Source organism: Oryza glaberrima, chromosome 4, assembly GCF_000147395.1.
Source record: "Oryza glaberrima chromosome 4, OglaRS2, whole genome shotgun sequence".
Taxonomy (NCBI): Eukaryota; Viridiplantae; Streptophyta; class Magnoliopsida; order Poales; family Poaceae; genus Oryza; species Oryza glaberrima.
In genome coordinates, this window is record NC_068329.1 from 27,892,249 (window position 1) to 27,913,460 (window position 21,212).

General features: G+C 40.5%; 2 protein-coding genes across 4 annotated transcripts; one reads left to right on the plus strand and one right to left on the minus strand.

Moving 5' to 3' along the window:
* The first annotated feature begins 1,629 nt into the window (after positions 1–1,629).
* LOC127771213 (BAG family molecular chaperone regulator 1-like) lies at positions 1,630–6,991 on the plus strand. 2 transcript variants are annotated; one of them, XM_052297060.1, is made up of 4 exons: positions 1,630–2,256; positions 4,319–4,575; positions 5,250–5,396; positions 6,554–6,991. In XM_052297060.1, exons 1-4 carry the CDS (start codon positions 1,989–1,991, stop codon positions 6,689–6,691), a joined length of 810 nt encoding a protein of 269 aa, XP_052153020.1. In that variant the 5' UTR covers positions 1,630–1,988; the 3' UTR covers positions 6,692–6,991. The 2 variants fall into 2 exon arrangements, with proteins under 2 accessions (XP_052153020.1, XP_052153021.1); XM_052297061.1 differs by lacking the exon at positions 1,630–2,256 and adding an exon at positions 4,017–4,215.
* A 464-nt stretch (positions 6,992–7,455) lies between these two features.
* Positions 7,456–19,702, minus strand: LOC127771212 (ABC transporter C family member 2-like). 2 transcript variants are annotated; one of them, XM_052297058.1, is made up of 29 exons: positions 19,450–19,702; positions 18,312–18,686; positions 18,006–18,187; positions 17,853–17,892; positions 17,621–17,780; positions 17,376–17,490; positions 17,219–17,299; positions 17,088–17,112; positions 16,910–16,966; positions 16,593–16,658; positions 16,371–16,445; positions 15,927–16,034; positions 15,521–15,655; positions 14,901–15,007; positions 14,724–14,817; positions 14,278–14,445; positions 13,853–13,993; positions 13,260–13,466; positions 13,077–13,175; positions 12,708–12,860; positions 11,897–12,291; positions 11,565–11,745; positions 11,137–11,460; positions 10,278–11,034; positions 10,074–10,195; positions 9,510–9,755; positions 8,773–8,874; positions 8,263–8,584; positions 7,456–7,881 (listed from the first exon to the last, which is right to left on the minus strand). In XM_052297058.1, exons 2-29 carry the CDS (start codon positions 18,639–18,641, stop codon positions 7,787–7,789), a joined length of 4,887 nt encoding a protein of 1,628 aa, XP_052153018.1. In that variant the 5' UTR covers positions 18,642–18,686; positions 19,450–19,702; the 3' UTR covers positions 7,456–7,786. The 2 variants fall into 2 exon arrangements, with proteins under 2 accessions (XP_052153018.1, XP_052153019.1); XM_052297059.1 differs by lacking the exon at positions 19,450–19,702 and adding an exon at positions 19,003–19,192.
* Positions 19,703–21,212: the final 1,510 nt, after the last annotated feature.

The window sequence follows — 21,212 nt, forward strand, 5'->3', positions numbered from 1 at the left end:
TCACGTACACGAAGCGAACACTCCTACACGCTACACCGCGACACTACGCACCCCGGCGCCCGCACGCAGTAACCGTCAAACAGCGCATCGGCGCGTCCCACTGACAGGTGGGGCCAAGAAGTCAGCTTGGGATCAGGTGGGGCCCAATTTAGCCTGGCTGCTGTGGGCCCCACTCTGAGCTGTCTCCCAAGGCTTCGCCGGTGGCTGCTACACGGCGAGCCGCCGTTGGTCCACTTCAGGATCAGCCTTTTTACCTTAGATTTTTCAACTTCGCCGGTGGGGCATGGCCTTTTCCTGTCGTACTACCGCTTTTGTGCAGCAAAATGCTAAGCACACAAATCTAAGGTGTCTTTTTTTTTCCCCATTGAAACACTACGTCTGTGGATGGGACATTGCCTACCACCGCAAGAAATATGATGATCTATATACAAACATCTTATTATCGACGGGTACAATGTTTATCATAAAAAACAAATTAGTCGTAAATACAAGACCGATATATCTTGAGATTGATGAAATTACAGCAGGCACCTCGTTGTCGATGGGTATAACACTTTCCACTCAAATGATAGTTAACCGTAAATGCAAACACTCACACCAAGTTTAGGAGTTAAAATTGAATGGGTAGTTTCAACTACAATCATCCTAACTAGCTGAGCTACGCTTAGTTAGCACAATCTAAAATGCTTTAACCACACTACATGAAAAAAAAAAGTACTGTAAAGAGACAAAATATACACGTTATAAAGAAAACGGATACATTTCTTTTAGATGATGAAAAAAAGAAATGCATATATTGATATACACCTAGCTCAAAAGATTCCATATAAATTCTCAAATATGGTTGAAGATGGATTTGTCTATATATATCTTGTTGCGTCAACGTTCGAAGCCAAAAATGCCTACAAAGGTTCCGTCACACTAACATATCATCCACCATGTGTTAGCCGTGACCTAGACCGATTACGTCGAATGTGCCAAATGAGCTCACCAACTTAAAAATAACACAAAAAACAAAAAGTACACGACACCGCCTAGTCTCATGGCAGTCCACGTTCTTTGTATCGTACACCAACAACTCATCTGATATGCGCCACTAGAAAAAAAATACTAAATCAAAATATTTGATCAAGCTTAACACACATATAATAATTATATATGAGCATAGTTTAACCGGTTAGGCTACTTAAACTTGACTCAAATACTTATATCTTTAGCTAATTATTTTCTTAGCCGTAGATAGATGTACAAATAACATAGCACTTCACTTATGGAATTGACCTGAAAAATTCCTTCTAAAACTGAGTTTGTTTGTTCACTTTTCTAACTCACCTTTCTCATTTTTCACACGCATGCTTTTTAAACTGATAAACGGTGTGTTTTTTAAAAAATAAATCTATACAAAATTTGTTTTAAAAGTTATATTAATCTATTTTTATAAAAGCATTAATACTTAATTACTCATGTGCTAATTAGTTAATCTATTTTACATATACGAGAGGTCAGTTTTCAACCAGCACCACTCAGCCTAGAGTAACCCGTGATATGGCAAAAACCACGAGGTTTTACGTAGACCGGCGCCCATCCCCGGAAGCAAATACGGCAACGCGACCATGTTCTCTCCCGCCACGGGGCCGCGCGCCCGGTGGCTGCAGCGTACATCCGCCGAAAGAAAACCCCACCAAATACAAGCAAATCCATCCATCCATCGCCTCGCCTCCATATAAAACCGGCAAACCCAAGAGAGAAGAAGAAGAAAGAAAGAAAGCCAAAGACAAAGCGATCGATCGGAGAACGAACGAACGAAGCGCGTCGCGTCCCACTCCTCCCTTCCCTTCCTCCTCCTTCGCCGCGCGCGCGCGTGCAGCCTCCGCCTCCTACCTCACGCCACCACCACTACCTCGCGCGCGCGCGCACTGCACCAAACCCCCCGCACTGAGTGGTTTGTTGTTCTTGTTATTGGTGGGGGGTAGGGGGTGTTGTCGTCCATGGCGGCGGTGATGCACCGGTCGAGCTCGGATGGCGGGTCGAGCAGCGGGTGGTCGGAGGCGGCGGCGGCGTCGGCGGCCGGGGACGAGAGGGCCGGGTGGGAGGTGCGGCCGAGCGGGATGGTCGTGCAGGCGCGGGAGGAGGGCGGCGGCGGCGGCGGCGGCGGGATGGGGATCCCGCCGAGGCCGCCGCCGCCGGAGATCACGGTGCGGGTCAAGTACGGCGCCGCGCGGCACGAGGTCGCCGTCTCCTCCATTGCATCCTTCGGTGAGTGACCGATTCCTCTCTCTCGATCCTCTCGCTTTCTTCTACTACCTTTGGTTAAAGTGTGAGCTTTGGTTAAGTAACCGTGCTTAATTACGCCTTAAACTTTTTACTTCTTTTTGTTCTTGATGGTGTTCTTTCCTCCATAGACGAGACGAAAGTGAAATTTTGATTAGTTTTTTTTCTTTAATTTCATTTTTTAGATTATCCTGCACTGCAGCACTCATGTTTTTTTTTTCTTTCTCCGGGAAAGTAAACCCAGCAAGTTAAGCAAAAGCAGCTCTGTTTTATTTTGGTTTAAATCCCGCGCGAATATTTATTTTAACATAGCCGGCATAAATTTGTTTTATTTTTTGGGTCAAAATTTGACCTCGAGTCACTTAGTTAGCTTTAAAACCCGTGCGGGCTGGCAATCGTGGCTTGTACTACGAGCCAGTTAAAATTAAAAAAAAAACGAGTTAAGTATATCAAATTTAAATACAAAGGTACTGGTATTTAAAATTCACCATGAGTTCCGGCCGTGCCGCGTGGAGGAATTAATGCCGCCGCGATATTAGGGCAGTGAGACATCCCCTTTCTTTATTTTCCCCCCTCTTTTTTAAAAAGGAAAGAAACAAAATCCACGGAATAATTTCGTACGAGCCCGTGAGGCGCCGAGATTTCTTTGCTCCGTGCAGCGCGAAATTCCCGGCTTCAGAATCATTCTGTCTTGTGCGAACCATCTCGTAATTTAAATTTTGACCGCTTTTCCTCCTGAAAATACCCCGAAATAAAAACATTTTTTTACTAGTAATTTTACTGTCACAGTTGCGCGTTAACTTCGAAAACCCGTGCTCTAGATTAGCTGTAATACTAATAAACAGAGAGAAAATCTTTTTTACTGACGGCGACTTGATTTCCCGAGCCGTAGCACTGCGATTCCTTCCGTGAAATCCCGGCATTGGGCGGTTCAATGCGACGGGGTACAGGCGAATGCAGATTACGAGGCTGATTAAGTACAATTTAACAAAATTAATCACCCGATCAGTGAGCTCTTAAAACTGTCTCTGCTTTGCTTTGCTTCCACTTTGCCGGAGCAGATGCTGCCTGAATTAAGCTTGCCTTTCCCCGACAATGGCAGCAATGGGGGGGGGGGGGGGGGGGGGGGGCTTGGGTTGGATACGGTGGATCTCTCTCTCTCTAGTTTCTGGCGCCGCAGATGGGTCCACGTGTACGGGCGGCCGAATCGGACGGCCCAGGGGCAGCCTGGAGTGGAGGCAGGGGCACGTTGCGATCGTTTGTCCCGTTGCACCGACACCTCTGGGAAGTGTGAAGTTGAGTGCTTCGTCTCCGGCGCTCACTGTTTGTCTACTGCAGCGAGATGTGGAAATCGCTACGGGTCGCCCGTCGTGCGCACCACGTTGTTGGCTCTTCTTCTCGCCTCATCTCGCATTGTATATCGCGCGGTGAGTTTTTTATAAGGTTCGGGTGGTTTTGGTCGTGATCAGGGGTAAAGTCAGCTAAGAAGTAAACCTTAAATTGAAACAATGTTTTACTAGATGATATTGGAACTTTGTCGAGGTTTGTTGACCCAATTAATAAGGCTAGCTTTAGCCTTAATTGGCGATGTCTTATTATATTATAGTATTGGCTTCACCACGTGAAAAGAAATATGACACGGTGTAGCATCGGAAATATGATAGGAATTTAGTTTTTTTTTTTTGTGATTTAGTTGGTAACTTTACCTGGAGGTTGGAGCATACAAAATAATGGAGGAACTCTTTTTTTTTAAATATTTTTTCACGATCTCAGAACGGTAGAGTTGACCACTGATATCTGGTCCCCAAATGGCCAAACGTGCCACAGAAAACCTCATCACTGTCAAACATCACCAGCCAGGCAAAGAAAGTACAGAGCTACCACCATTACCATGTCAGTGTATTGATCACAGATTCACACACGGTTTCAATAACGTTGGCAAATGTTGGTGACCAGTAGCTGCAGCAATGATCCAATCCACCATGTCCCAAGAGCATGTAGGAAGAATTTCAGAAGAATAATCAGCTGTTCTTTGGTGTTGTGGCAGGCGAGCTGAAGAAGCTGCTGGCGGCGAGGACCGGGCTGCCGGCGGCGGACCAGCGGCTGACGTACAGGGGCAAGGAGCGGGGCAACGCCGACTACCTCGACGTCTGCGGCGTCAAGAACAAGTCCAAGCTCTACCTCGCCGAGGACCCGACCAGCGTCGAGCGGCGCTACATCGAGCGCCAGAAGAGCGCCAAGATCGAGACCGCCAACCGCGCCATTGGCGCCATCGCCTTGGAGGTCGACAAGCTCGCCGATCAGGTGACCAAACTTAAAACAAACTCTGCTTCTTTCTTTCTTTCTTTCTTTGTTTCTTCTGTTCTTCTTCCATGGTCAATGCATCGGTTATCACCATATTCTAAAATGTAAGTATTTTCGCATGTTGAGATACATTTTCAAAAACACAACACGTTGTTGAAATGTTTATACTATTTTGGAATGGAGGTAGTAGGATAGATAGATGAAGCTTGAACGATTTAGGGGGCTAGTTATGGTCTGAATCTGTGCTGGTTCAGACAGGCAGGCATGGGGAGGGGAATGGTGGCATGGTGCATTGAATTGGATGGCCAGTTGAGTAATCCGTCCAAGAAATTAGGTGACCAAATTGATACTACATTGCACGGTTGTCCATCGATTCTGGCCATGAAGAAGCAGCGGTGAAATTTCTTCATCCATTGCACAAGGCAATGGTCCCTGAGTTCATTTAGTATGTTGCATAAACCGGGCCATACCAAAGCAGGGACAGAAATTCAATCCCTGACAAGGATGTGCCCCTGCATCTCAGGGCACTTCCATCATTGGCTGTACTAAAGCAGAGTTCACTCAGCTTTAGTTTCTGAAAGACTCATTTTGGCAGAAGTGATATGATATGATCTGATCCTGATGCTGATGCTGATTAGACGAGAAAAATGTTTCCTTTTCTTTTCTTGTACCAGGTAAGGAGCATCGAGAAGTCGATCACCCGTGGGAGCAAGGTCGCCGAGGTGCAGATCACGACGCTGATCGAGCTGCTGATGCGGCTTGCTGTGAAGCTGGACAGCATACACGCTGAAGGGGACTCGTCTTCCCAGAAGAACATTCAGGTGAGCACCTGCATCATCTCCTGTTTGCAAAGAGCCTAGCATTGGGCATTAGAATCAAGAACATCATTATAGGTTTTTGGTACAGTACCATTGGTACCAATGAGAGATGCTATGGTTACATTTAGAGTAGCTTCTGACAACTATCGCTTCTCCTTGAAATCTCCAGCTCCCCAAACAGTTTAGATTCTCGTAATAGATTCTAAGAATTTGTAGGTATAGAATCTAGGATATAAATAAGAAGACTGAAGATAAAAAGAACCTAGTCTTTTTAGATTCTCACCGGCTTGAGCGTTCTTGGGACTGTCGGTTTACCTGAGTAGGATTGTAGCAAGCAGTGGCATGACAATCAGTACAAGTTTTCATGAGAAGGAGCTGTAGCTGTCTGTGTCACCTATCATGGGTGGGTGAGTGTCCTACTTGCCCCCCGAAACAGTCACAGGATCATTAGCTTCTTTCTGGAAAACACATGGTCCAGGCACACAAGAATGCTTATCCTGCCTTTTCAGCATAAAAAGAAAAGGAAAAAAGCACACAAGAAATTCTACCTAGAAGCCCTTTTCCTGCTGAAAATGTTAGGTGATGCCAGCTATTTGCATCTAGATCGCTCTTTAGTGTGAGCTGAGCCCTTAAGCAACTGAACTTGTACCAAGTTTGAGGAAAGTTGTGTGCTTTTGTTGTGCAAAGAGTAGATGACAAGAAAAGAAAGATCAAGATGCAAAAGATTGCCCATTTCTGGTTAGGTCACAACAAGAGTAGACGGAGACCAAAAGTGCAGGCATCCTGGGTGTTCTTGTTTGTTAGAGAGTAAAAAGAGAAAATGCTTTTATCATTACCTGTGATGATCTCCTGATGCCACCTCAAGATTAGAATGGAAAAGGCCATTAACTTTTTCTTTGGAAATGATGTGACCCACTCATGAACAGTTACTTACATTCCAAGTACTATCTACACACTGTTTTCCTTTCCATTTTTTTCAATAATTGATAATCCGACCTTTACCTCAACAAAAGCTACAGTCACGATCCTCTTATTACAACCAAGTGCAAATAATAATTACAGATGACAAGAAAACAATCTTAAACTACACCAACACAATGCATATTAGTCCTAGAAATGGATCAGATAACGAGACCTTTTTCTTTCTTTTTTTTTGGCAGGCGAAGAGGGTGCAGAAATGCGTGGAGACGCTGGATGTGCTCAAGATCTCCAACGCGCGGTTGCAGAATGTGATTGTGACGACCAAATGGGAGACGTTCGATGCTCCTGCAACGACGCAGTGGGAGCTGTTCGACTGAAGGTGAAAAACAAAAGAAGCCCAGAAATGCATAGCAGTACAAAAAACAATGGTGTTGGTTTTGTTTGCGTTTGGTTGGTTCGTATCTTGAGTTGTTCATGTCAGTTTTTGTGGCATGCATGCAAAATTGGTTGTAATCATGGTTGGTGAGCTGGTAGATTAAATTAGGTGGTAGAGGAACCGAAAACCCCACTGTTAATTGTCTGTAATCATCGTCGTCATACCTCTCCCGACTCGATCGATTCATGGATGGATCAGTCCAATAAAAAGAAAAGCAGCAGCACTGTTCTTTCTTTCTGTATCCTGTCTTGTCGAGTGAGAGCCCTGGTGATGATGATTGATTGTTCAGAGAACAGCTGATTCAGAAGGAGAAGATTGTGCAGGTTTGTGTCTGAAGCAACCGTTTATGGCTCTCAGACATGGAGCCCTCTCTTTCGAGAAAGAAAAAAAAGCTCCCTGAATTTGATGGCGGCCAAGTGAGATATGTAGTTTGGCGAACTGTTATAAGTTGATGCTCCCTCCGTCCAGAAAAACTCAATCTAAATGAAGATGTGATACAATATAGTACAATGGATTTAGATAGAATCATCCATATTCGTCATACTATATTGTATGATATTATCATTTATAGATTTTTCTTTTTCTTTTAAGACGGAGGGAGTAAGTCAGGAGAAGAGGCAGTAAATGTTTAGCAGTGGAAGAAGACAACTCCACATGGGTACATGCTGACCAGAAGTTAAAAGATTAATTAATTGACACATTCACTGGATTTTTGAAGAGAACACTAGCATTGGCACAAGACCATCAAAATTTCAATTTTCAGGTACACTGCTAATAAGATTTTGCACAACAGACGATGTCCTTGCGGACGGCAGTACAACAAGAATATGGTCATGCTGTTGCAAAAAAGAACAGAAAAACTCCCCTATTAGTCACCTTTAGGGAGGGAGTCAGGACGATAAATCTACTTACGACATGCACGCCAATTTGCTGGTGACAATTTTACATGTCTCCAGGAATTAACACCTGCTGGAAAAGGCTACAGCTCCAAATCTACTCTGCGACAGGGCTTCAGGGATCAGTGATGCTTGCACATCTACATTTGGTCCCAGTCAATAGAACTGTTGTTTTCAAAATTATAACTTGGTTGCTGTAGACGGTTGCGACCCAATCTGCTCATCATGGCAAGTCCTGAAAGAAATACAGATACACATATTTGATCAAAAGGTCGGATTGATGTGGTTACGGCTGAATACCAAAGAGATCATGACAATGGCAGGTGGAGGACATGCTTTTGTCAAGTGTTAGTATGTTTGTTGGTCCGATAAAATCTTATCCCTATCCTTATATTTCAGCAGCGAGTTCTCTTTATGTTAACATTTGGACTTTTGCATTGACCAAGCACCAATCCGGTACTCACTGTTAACTATTGGTTTCATCAGAACTCCTCTGACGGACCAATATTAGCCAGTTTACACTGGGACTAGTGTAATAAACTTATATGGCACACAGTACATGCTACTCTGAAGCATCGCACAAGAGAAAGGTGTTAAAATGAAGTGATCATCGTACCTTCCATGACTTTGTATAGCGATGACCACCACCTATCAGATGGAACCTCATACTGAGCGAGTGTATCATCAATTTCGGTGTTGTGCTTTCCTTCAAGGACATTCTGTAGAGTGATTACTGCATCCTTTGTTTTCCTGAGGATGTTGTTTCCCTCAGCAGCCTCCAGTGCAAGAAGGTCACTGTGTGAAGAGGCAAGGCTAGCAGCAAGCGCAAACTGCGCAGCAACAGCCCATCGGTTAGATGCTACCCACTTCCTCTGGATATCTTGCATCTTGCTTTCTTCCCTTCGCAACCTCTCCTCACCATCCCCAAATACAATAGTCTGTCAATAATTCAGAGACAAAAAAAGTTGAATCAGAACACATCAATATTTTCACTGGAAGCCAACTGTGAAAACTTGAGCAATGGAGTACAACATGGATTGAATGGCAACACTCATTATTATTTATCATGCACTGTTCTATGCTGGAGTACGCAAATTTCAAGAACATCGAGATGACAGAAAATCACCTTCAGATACTCTGCATTGCTAGGTCCTGTACTCTGAACCATCTTGGAGAAAGCACTCTGCTCATTGCTCAAAAGATTCTCAGGAGAGTCAAATTCCAAAACCTGAAATGAAGTAGTTCCATAACTGAGGTGCCAACAATTAAGCAATTGAGAAAATAACAGGTTGAACACGAAAAGAGTACAACTTGATTCTATTTGTCAGAGAGAACATTATTATTTCAAGCCATCTATCTCACTTGGTTAATGAATACCAAGAGTCTTTTCAGGGTGAATTCAATGCTCTTACAAGTCATCTATAATACTAATAAAATATGAAAACAAAACACTGGAAACATGCAGTTTGAAAAAAACAAGTTTATAAAATAGAGATTGTAAAGGATGGTATGGTACTAATTACATATTAAAAACACTGGAAACATGGCAGTTTGAAAAAAACAAGTTTATAAAATAGAGATTGTAAAGGATAGTATGATACTAATTACAGATTAGCTCACTATGACCAACTTCTAATTCAGTTGGAAAAATGTGGAAACCAAGCTCCAGGAGGTAAGGAAAGCAACATCCAAATCGAGAATCCAAAACAGGCAAGCAACAATCCTTCATTGGTTACTTTGGAAATTACACTAATCAATACATAACATGCTGATATCATCAGGAATTTATTGTTGTACTATTCAAATGAGAGGCAAGCACCAAACGAAAGAAGAAAGATCTATTCAATCTATTCAAAAGCATACCTTCCCAGCACTTAGAATAAGCAACCTGTCACAGTCAATGACAGTGTTCAGACGGTGAGCAATTATAAGCATTGTACAACTCTTGAATTCTTCCCTGATTGTCTTCTGTATAAGAGCATCAGTTCGAACATCAACAGCTGCTGTTGCCTCATCAAGAACAAGTATCTTTGCCCTCCGCAGCAATGCACGAGCTAAACTCAGTAGCTGCCGCTGTCCAACGCTAAAATTTTCACCAGCCTCAGAGACCTGTGAGTGTCAACAAAATGAAGTTCCATGGAAATTTTCCAAAGTGTTCTTTTTTAAAAAAAAATAACAAGGTAACTACTATAAAATATATTTCTGATGAAAAAGTTTATTCAACATTGTGTGTTAACTATAAGGAGGAAACAGCAGTAGCATAATTCTATAACAATCGTGTTTAATTTCGAAAGCAAACTCTTGGAATAAATTGAATACCAAAAGCTAAACTAGACTGACATAAAAAACTGACAAGTCTATACAGCCATACTTCATCTTTAAAAAAAACTGAAATAATGGTCTGAACTAAATAAAGGATAAACGTACCTCAGCATCTAGTCCCAGAGCATTCCTCCTTATGACATCTTTTAGATGAGCCCTTTCAAGCGCCTCCCAGAGATCCGCATCATTGTGCTCATTAAAAGGATCCAGATTAAATCGAACAGAACCTGGACAATAGTACCAAAAAAAACATTTTTGATGTAAGAAAAGCAGATGGGGAAGATTTATCATGTATTTTCACAAACAAACCTGAAAATAGGACAGGTGCCTGTGGTATTATTCCTAGTACTTTTCGTAGGTCCCAAATTCCAAACTTAGAAGTGTCACAATCATCAACCAATATTCTCCCTCGTTCCAGTTCCACAATACGGAACAGAGCATTCAGCATGCTAGATTTACCAGCTCCTGTTCTGCCAACTATCCCTACCTTTTCGCTGCCATTAATGATGAAAGATATGCCATGAAGAACAGGAGGAAGTTCTGGTCGGTATCGAAGCACGACATCTTCAAACTTGACAACACCGGATGATGGCCAACCAGGAGGTGGCCTGCTATCCTCAATGACAGGAGGAGCCTCAGAAGGCAACTCAATGTATGTTCCTACCCGCTCAACAGCATTTAAACTGTTTTCAGCCAGACTAGCAAGACGAAGAACAGCCGTGAGCAAATTGGTGATATTGAGGGTGTAAGTAAGAAGAAGACCCATTGTGGAGGCAAAAGCCTTTTGATTTTCTGCTCGTTGGTTTTGCATGACAGCAAATGTTGCTGTGAACCATATCATGATGCCACCCAATGTTTCCAGACGGATGGCTAGCCATCTGTTTGAACTCATGTTCACAAGAGTGAATCTGATGTTGTTGTCCATTGATTTCCCATTGATGTTTGCCATTCTATCATAGGCTTTGTAGGCACGTATTGTAGACAGACCATTCAATGCCTCTGCAAATTGAGCATACACAGGAGACCTTGTAATGGAATCCAGGCGCTTTACCTCACGAGACGTAGTCTGGGAAAAGACAGATATGAAATGTCAAGATTCAAGAAGTTAAGACTAACAGTACCATCTTTTTTTTAAAAGAAAAAAAAGAATCAGCTATCACAAAAGTACCTGGTAATAGATGTAGGCTGCATAAAATAAAATCAGTAGTGGCATGATAGCCCAAAGAGACATAGTGCTAACGATGCCAATGAGAACAAATGTTGAGAGTAACTGAGATATTTGTGCCATAAACATATTCACAAAGACAGCTACATTCCTGTCAACGTCACCCATATCCTTTGAAAATCTGTTGATGATTCGTCCAAGTGGATTGGTGTGAAAAAATACCATGGGAGCTCTTAATATAGACCGGAGCATGGCATCATGCAACCTCTTGGCTGCTCGAAGACTTGATGTGATCAGCCAATAAGAATTCGTTAGAGTGACTAGAACCTATAAACAACATAATATTGTCATATTTTGCAGCCAGCATGTGATCAACCAGATAAATCCAAAAACTAATCAAGAAAAGAAGACGAAAATAATGGTATAAGTACCTGCCCAAAAGAAAGAAGGCCGTAGACTAAATTGTAGTAACCAGCACCATGGATTTTCGTAGAACCTTGATCTGTCCAAACGCTCAACCATGTGCTACTTGAAATGCGAAGAACTTCAGTGAGTGCGTAGCAAAAGAAGAGAACAGATACCACCCAGATCCCTCCCAATGCATTTTTGTAGCTGCAAACGTAAAGGTATTAAGTAAGAAGATATTCCAGGTCATCATGATCTATAAACATGTTTTATAGTATGCTTCCTTCCCTCTCCTGTTTCTTTCTTCTATCTGTATACATTAAATATACTATTGTACAATGACATAATAATCTTTTACCGTGAAAGGACCTTCGCACTTATAACTCCAGTTTCCCTTTCTTCTTGTTTAATCAGAACAGATTTCCCCTGTTTTGTTTTGTTAGAAGTGTCCTGACTCTTCTGTATATCACCATCAGCTATTACACTGCCCCCATTTTCAGGGTGTTTTATGTCATCCTGTGTTTTGCTTTCGTCTTGTTTCTCTTCCATCTGTTCTTCCATCTTTCCAGCATTTTCCATGAGTTTCTTAAAGAGTTCCCCAGAGTTGCTAAGTTCATCAAAGGTACCTTCTTCTTTAATTACGCCATCATGGACTAGCAGTATTTTATCCACATATGGTAGAAAATGCAGCTGATTGGTAACAAGAACCCTAGTTTTGTGCTGTAGCTCTCCTTTAATACATTTGTCAAATACCTGCATAAGCACGTGATAATAGGGTATCAGTAATTAAGATTATTTAGTTGAACTGAAATATTTTCATACAGAAGAAAATCTTTGTTTGGATCACATAACAATTTATCAGGATCTAAAATCTGTTTAACAAAATCTAGTTTTGGTAAGAGGGATCCTATTACCAAAACTGCAATGTGATGTTCATAACAGAAACATGGCTGACTCATGCCAAACCAATGGCATAGAACCTCATGTTCTCATGTCCCAGGGAAGTAAAACAGACACAAGGGAATCTCAGTAAAAAGGAATTTCGACAAAAAAATGCTGATATCCACAAAACATTGACACCATTATCAACTGCCACTGGCAGTTTTGATAATGCGGGGGAGGCTGTAAAATTGAAAGCATGAACCACGGTGGTAGCAAGATGAATGCACCTGTCGACCAACATGGGCATCTAATGCACTCAGTGGATCATCAAATATGTAGACATCTGAATCAGAATAAACAGCTCTTGCCATTGAGACTCTCTGTTTTTGACCCCCACTAATGTTAACTCCTCTTTCTCCAATCTCTGTTAGGTCACCACCCTGACAACAAGCATAAGATATATTTTCTTGTCAATTTGCAGGTACAAGAATATAAAGCACAGCAAACCAAGATAGAAAAAGGTATTAGGCAACATAATTTAAACATGACAAATGAAAAAAAAAAAACACGTCCCCAGAAAGCTATCCATCAAATGAAAGCTAGAGTGTCAAAAATTTCCAGAACGATCTCTGAAGACTGAAATAGTTAGAACTTACTGGGAGTAGGTCAAGGTCATGGTGTAATGAAGTGACATCTATTGCTTTCTCGTAGCGTGGAGGTTGGAGGGGAGACCCAAACAATATATTGTCCCGGACCTGAAGAGATAACAACATTATATCTGTAGAAGCCATAAAAGGTTAAATCTAACAATCAACATAAATGGAGATATTTTGTCTCACAGTTGCATTGAAGATCCATGAAACTTGAGGAACATAAGCCACTGTTCCACGAAGGACCACTGATGTATTCGATCCTGACACTGGTGGTATTTCACCAAGCATTGCAGAAATAAGAGAAGTCTTCCCCTCCCCAGTGCTTCCTACTATTGCAACCAAACTGCCCATAGGTACATCCAGATTGACGTTTGATAATGTTGGTCTCTCAGCCTGCCAAAATTTGAAAAATTAGTTTATAGAGCAACATCATAAGATTAGAGGAAACATGCAGTGTTAACAACTGTATAAAATTATGTGACAAAAATGGAAACCAATAAGAGCTGGTCAGAATAGTATTGTGAAGCTTACTACCAAATCACCAATTCATTATGAACAATGAAGACATCTGTAATAGACATCTTGCTATACATGAAGCATGCTAGTCTATCAATACTCTAATTCAGTATTTATTTGCCCAAACTTTTGTTTCTTTTCAGTACTCCAGACAACAGAACAGCAATATATGTGTTATAATATCAATGAATGATAAGAGTTGAATGTGTGATACAACATAGATATATTTAGATACCAAGTACATATCTGAAACATGAAATTACCTGCGATTCCCATGAAAAATATCCATTCTTAATAGAAATTGCTGGAAGCTCAGGATCAAGAGGTGGATTGGGCAGAAGTAATCTCTCTTCAGCCAAGAGGAGATCTTCCAGACGTTTCAATGACACTTTACAATTAACCACCTGTCGAATTTAAACAACAAAAAAAACGAAATAGTAAGGTGACTATGAGTACTAACAAAATAGGCGTTGAAGAAGCAAAACAAGGAACTATCTCAAGCCAGCATTGGACTGTGACCAAAATTCTAAAAACCATTGTACTAATTTTCCCTGCCAAAGACAGATGAAATTAACTGGTACAAGAATGATTATCAATCCAAACATATAAGTTCAGAAAATGATATGCTTCTTAACTTGTACAGAAAGTGAGAAACTTAACAAGACATAATTTACAGCTTTTTGCACACCTGAGTTATCAGATTTGGCAGCATAAAAAGTGGAAATCTTAAGACAGCAAACAGTGAAAGTGATGTGAACGCCTTTGCTGGTGTCAAGTCACCTCCCAGCAGAGAGTATACACCAAATGAAACCACAGTGACAATAACCGGGATACTGTTGAGGATGAAGCTATTCAGCTGCAGCAGGCAAGGAAAAATACAAAAGATGATAGTGAGCCAACAGTAAGGGATGCAACAACTCACTCTCATATCTATTTTAAGTTCAAGTAACTACATTACTGTAAACGAACTTTATAGGACCAGGAAGCACCAGTACAATCGATACTATAGCATGAAACTCCAACGCTTATTGTGTAATACAGAGAGTTCATGGACGCATGATTAAAAAAGAGAACATATATAGCAGAATGAAATTGACACAAGTGAAAGATAACTTAAATACAAAATGGACATACCGCAGCAAGCAATTGAGCGCTGCGGAACCATGAAATTTCATCATCACGGATGTCCTGCACTTTTGACTGGAAACTTTGCTCCCAAGCATAACATCTAACCAAGAAAATGTTTGGAACAGTTTATACCAAAATTTTAGTACTACTTCTAGTAAAAACACAAGTAAATGTAAAGCATACTTGACCGTATCCATTGCAGCTAATATTTCATTCATTAGACTGATTCTCCTGTCAGTCCTTTGCAACCCTTCCTTGGTAAGTTTTTGCATTTTGCTTATGATAACAGTCTGGTAAATTAAATAAAGAAAATGTTAACAGTCAGATCTATGTTGAAAGTAGCAAAAGTTTGCTTAAAAGTAAAATCATTATTCGAAATGCATATATCATTCATAAAAATATCATATTCTGAAAATCAGCAACTGTTAAGTGCCCTGGCAATTTGCATTATAAGCTTCAAAAGAGAAAGCTTAAGCAATATGGATTAGCCAAATATTAGGGATTTAAGCATTGACTTGACTCAACTCCAATTTATGGACAACATCAAAGAATTTCTTACGGGGCATGGCAGAAAACTAAGCAAACGTACAAACAGTACTACAATACAACCTCAGGATAGATAACAGGAAGTTGAATCAACAACTAAATGATGACATGAAAGACTCTAATGTGAACTCTAGGCTCCCTAAAAAGAATCAAAATATTAAAAACACAAAGTAGATATTGGTAATGTAGGGACCAGATAGAAAGTTAAAAATGCAACATAAGAGCTTCCATAATTGAATGTCTAAAGAGAAATCTACCTGAATTGGGAACAAAAGAACCAACATGGCTGCACCGACCAATGCTGCAGGGCCTAGTTGTGCGTATAGAAGGACCATGGCAGTAACAATGCGGAAAGGAGCAGACCATAGACTGTGAAGTTGCTGGCACACTTGCTGCAAAAGTAAAAAAGTACAAACCAAGTGTACAACATAAGATATAAATAACCATTGCTCCATATTGTAGCACATATTGTATCTATTGCTCCATTGCTCTTTCCTAACAAAACATTTCCACTGTTTTCCATTTACTTATCATTTCAGACATCAACAAGGTATCTAACATATCATTGTTTTTTATCTAGTTTTATGTTGCCAAACAATATTTAAAATCAATAATGTCGAAAAACTGGGTAACAGTGATTAAACCTATGAAATAAAATCGCACCTGAAGAGATTCTGTATCAGTTGAAATCAAATTGGTTATCCTCCCAGAGGCAAACTTCTTTCGACTATCATTAGTTAGTCGCAAAGACTTACGGAAAACAGCTGCGATCTGCGAAACAACAGAATCATGGCATACGTGTGTAACCAAACATATAAAGGCAGCTGAGATGGCTATGGTAGTATTACTTGCAGGAAAGTCAATTACCAGACAATATTATATCATGGTGAACATAAGAAAATAAAGGTCTAAGCTTAACATAACAATTGCACATGTCCTTGATACAGAAATCAGGAAGTTCAATGCTCAAGATAACCATGGGAGTAGAGAGAAAAAAAGTGGTCCAGAAAAATAGTGGAACAAGTGATTTGCTGGTTGCCTGTTGACATCACAGCCTCACAATCCAAAGGTAAAAGTATTAAACCATGCTAAACAAGCAACACCTACCAATGTTGACCTCAACCTGAAACCCGTTCGCATGACATTCTGAAAGTACTGTGCTTCAGAAAGAACACCCAGTGACTGGAGAATGGTAAACAAAAGGTAAGTGATCAAAAGTCTGTCCAGTTCTGGCTCACATGCAGCATAATTGTTGCTTGGAAGTTCAAATACACTGAATCAACAAGACATATAAGTGTGAAACATGCAATAGAAGAAAACAATCCATACCACTCCAGCAAAGATTGAGAAAGCATAGATGTAACCGCTCCAAGATGGATCACCTTTTTGCATAGACTGCCAAAAGAACATCGACCTTTAGTGGTACAAAGCACCTAACACTATCATCTCAACAACGTAAGAGAAAAGTTGGATCTATTCCTTTCATATATAAATATTAAAATTTGCACAATTACCCAGTACGTTTTGACAATTTACTTCACAAGTTTGTTGATGGTAAAAACAAGTAGTAGAATAAGGCTTGTAAAGGTAACGCAATGCAATTTTATTGCCATTGGTTTTGAGATCTCATGAAACTAGAAGCATACCTCCAACAGGAGGTTCAATATGAGTGGGCCAACAAACTGAGAAGCATCATTGCCAATCTACAAAATTTTGGAGGGAAAAGGATGAGTTGCCAGGAATAACACAAAAAGCTTGCAATCAAACAAAAATGCAAACGAACTTGAAGGATAACTTTATAAAAGTCGAGATACATTTGCCTACCTTAAAAAATCCTCCTAGCCAGAACCTGAAAATGAATGAAACGAATCACTACATAAACACAAACAATGTAGCAAGAAGGGACCACCCTAAAGGTTTACTGGAAAATATAGCTATCATCTGTACAAATATACCTTCCACCAAGGCTGCTATGCAGAGCCCGTAACAGCCAAGGCTTTGGTTTTTGAAGCTCATTGTTCCAGCATTTTTGGAACCTGAGGAAAGATTATAAGGTTAAGATCTGCATGTACAAGTGTTCCTCATTTCAGTAAAAATGGTTGCAGAACATACCGGTTGTACAATGTTTCAGTCTCATCCCAACTGTCTAATTTCCAAATATCCTTATCGGTGATGGGCCTTTTAAATCCTTGTTGCATTAGAGGAGTCATCCATGAAAAGAATATCTCTAGCAAGGTAAGACAACCAAAATGCATCAGTGTGCTTCTAGAAATTTAGAGAAATTATGAGGACAAACAAAACATTATGGATGTATGCAATAGTGTGGCACAACCGCACAACTTATTATATTTACTCACTGGAAAATATATTAACATGCCTCTCAGGGCAAATCTGCTCCCCACCAGGCAGAGGTTCGTAATCAGTATTATCAACAAGTGCGTCATGCCTGACTGGAGTATAACCTGGATAGGAATCCAAGCTAGGCAGATAAACCACCATGAGAATTCCAAACAAGAGCTGCAGAGATGATAAGTTCAGTATACGACAAATATCACTACAGTACGATTATTAGATAACAAGAATGCAAACCTTGCATATTATCTCACTGCAGTACAAGTAAAATATTGAACTGCATAACCAAAATACAGAAGTTAGTCTTCATTGAAAAATCTAGAGGGTATAAACTTCTCTATAAACATTCAATAAATTTCATGAATAAAGCATGTCTCATGTGTACTATACCTCGAACTATAATACTGCCTTACTGAAAGCACAAGATTGAACATAGCAGCTTCCCCAACCAAGATGTAAATGACCACAAACCGGATGTACCATCTAAACTCATAGATGTAAATTCTTGTCTCCAGTGCAATCATTACAAGCATACAGCACCAAGCAGCAATCTCGATGATAGATGAGGTAACCTGTAGAGGCAGAATAAAGTGACTGAAAAGGTCAAGGGATGCAAGAATTCGGTAGAAGTAAAGTTCTGAAATAGTGTGCTTAACTCTACTTGCTGATACACTTATACTTGGGACATGTTCTCACCTCAAATGGAGCAAGGCTAGTCTCCCCATCCAAGTTCATTATGGAGGTGCCAGTAGCGATCCGATACAGTGATTCAGCTATGCACAGCACCACAAGCAGGCCGAGCATATAGTTGTAGTATGGCGAACGCAATTTGTAGCGCTGCACCGTGTAGTCCCTCGTCGTCCTCCATATCCGATAGAAGCAAACACCGAAGAGTGCAAGGTATGAGATGCACACCACCAAGGTTTCAGTGCCACATGGTGTGTATGCACCAAAAGCATTCTCTACATCTGACCACACCCCGCCATTGACCGGCTGGCAGTACCATTCCAGTGGATCAAAACCCATGTCAAACCGTCCCCTTAGCAACCCTCACTCAGTTCTGATCTTCCCCTGGATTCAATGAGCAAACCGATGATTAATTGGCAATCCAATCAATAAGCACTGTATTTGCAACATCAATTTAGCATCAAAACTTCTATACTTGGAACAATGATCAACTAGGAACAGAAAACCATAGCAATTGACTACTCTAACGCCTACAGTTTGATGCACATATTAGAAATAGTACGAATCGCCCTCACTCCACCCATAAACCTCAGTACATACTCATGGATCAGAACAAGAAGCGGAAGACTTAATGATTTCAGAAAACAAGATTAAATACAAGAGGACCACTACAGAACCTTCACATAAACCTTTTTACCACCTGAATCTATGAATACTGAAAAGGCAGGCACGAATCATGGAACATGTCTTCTGCAAAGGAGTTCAAGAAAGGCTATTATCTATTCAATAAGGATTTTATCTTCCCAAGAGAATCGGCACCCCGCATGGTCCAGACTCCAAACCCCAACGATTCTTCCCAAAGTTTGAAGCTTTTTAACAATGAAAGGCCTGAAAAAAGGGCACCTTTCTGCGCTTTTTTGGTAAAATTTTTCGCCGAGTTATCCTCTACGCGAGAGTTGAAACCAACCACAGCCACCCAAACCAAACAAGAGCTACAGGACAAGAACATCCAAATCACAACCAACCTCGCCCCCAGAGATCGCAGCCAAAAAAAACACAACACTTCAACCAGGAGAAGAAGAAAACACGCATCTTCCCAGGATCGGAGAAAAAACCCAAGAACGGCACGGGAGCTGGAGGAGCTCACCTCGCCTTGTTGGGATCAATCGGAGATACAAGGGATCAATCGGAGAGGAGGTGGTGGCGGAGACGAGGCGTGGGCATCTCCTCACGCGACTCGCGGTCGCGGGCACATCTCAGTCTCTCACCTCGTCGTGAGAGGGGAGAAGGAGAGAGATCAGACTATTATTTATGGGTTTTGGATTTGGAGGGCTCTTCTGTCACCGCAGGTCGTGAGGGAGAGTGAACAGAAAAAAAAAACTTGTTTTCCTCTTTTTTATACGAGATTTGGATTCTTTCCTCGATCTTTTTCTGGCGGCTTTCTTGAGAGAGGAATCGAGGATGGTTCATTCGTCAGGGATGATGCCTCCGCTGCCCAAGTGCCCAGTGGCGTCACTCCGTACTAAAATATAATATTCCTTTGTTTTCCCTTTGCTTTCTACTGCATCTGTCCTAAAATAAAATAAACTAGTAGTGTGTTTTTATATCCAACTTTAATCATTCATCTTATTTTTATAAAAATTTATGATTAGTATTTTTATTGTTATTAGATAATAAAATATGAATAGTATTTTATGTTTGACTTATGTTTTTTTTATTTTTTTAAAAAAATAAATAAGATGGACGATTAAAATTGGAAAAAAAAACTTATGGCTTCACTTCTTATTTTAGAACGGAGGGAGTAATATATAACACCATTGATTTTCTAAAATACGTTTGATCATTTGCTTTATTGTAGCTTGATTTATCATCTTTAAACATTACTCAATATTTTATATTTATGAAAAAATAAACAAAATGGATGGTCTTAAAAAGAGAACGACATTATATATTTAAAAACGGAGGTAGTAACTTTTGAAGTTTAAATTTTATTGTAAAATATAATAATTTCTTCACTCTTCACCTATATTTTCTTCTCAACCAGTTATAACATTTTGTTATTTAAATTTTATATCCACCTTCTCTTCCCGATCAATTGTAGCAATCTCCTTTTTTAATTTTACCAGTTTTCGCTTAACCCTAAAGCTAATTATGTTTTGGAGGGAGGTAGATCTGATGTGCAGCACTGCTACGGTACTATGATGGGATCATCCTGTAGGAATATATTAACATTAGGGATCAATTAAATTACCTTTTTTATGATCCGCAGAGAGGTAATCCAGCAAATTTGTGCACCCGATAAATTAATTACTATACTGCTTTACTACATAAATGTATATGAATACAAAACAATACATACATTGTATAAGGAGGGAAGATTTGATATTCCTCCAGAAAAAGGAATATTTTGATGATGTGAACCAATTTATTTTGAGGGTGTTTGTGCACATGCCAGCATACTATTCTTGATACCACTGGATCTTTTGTTTTCTTCTCGCGCTGTTCGCCTTAAAACCTGCCAAAACGGGGTCCTCCGCTCCATATTTTCTTTCTGAAAAAGGACCTCTCTTGATAATAGCATGTATTAAATTAGAGAGTAGGATCAGTACGGCATAATTTAACGACTATACTCCATATTATGGGCGGCTGCGAGTCTGCGACCCAAAATAACACTAAGATTTTGTTTTGGTGAGAGCTGGACGACGTCAGCGCTTACGACCAATCAGGGCGTACACTGCCGGAGGAGCGAGAAGTCAAAGAGAGTGATAATCTCAAAGCCCATTGCTAAGTGCACTCCTAATCTCTTTGGAACATGGTTTGTTCTGTCGAGAAGAGCTACGTCATGTAATAGAGCAGCAGCTTATCCGATCTCAAGATTAACTTAGCATAATATGATGCGCCAACATTGAT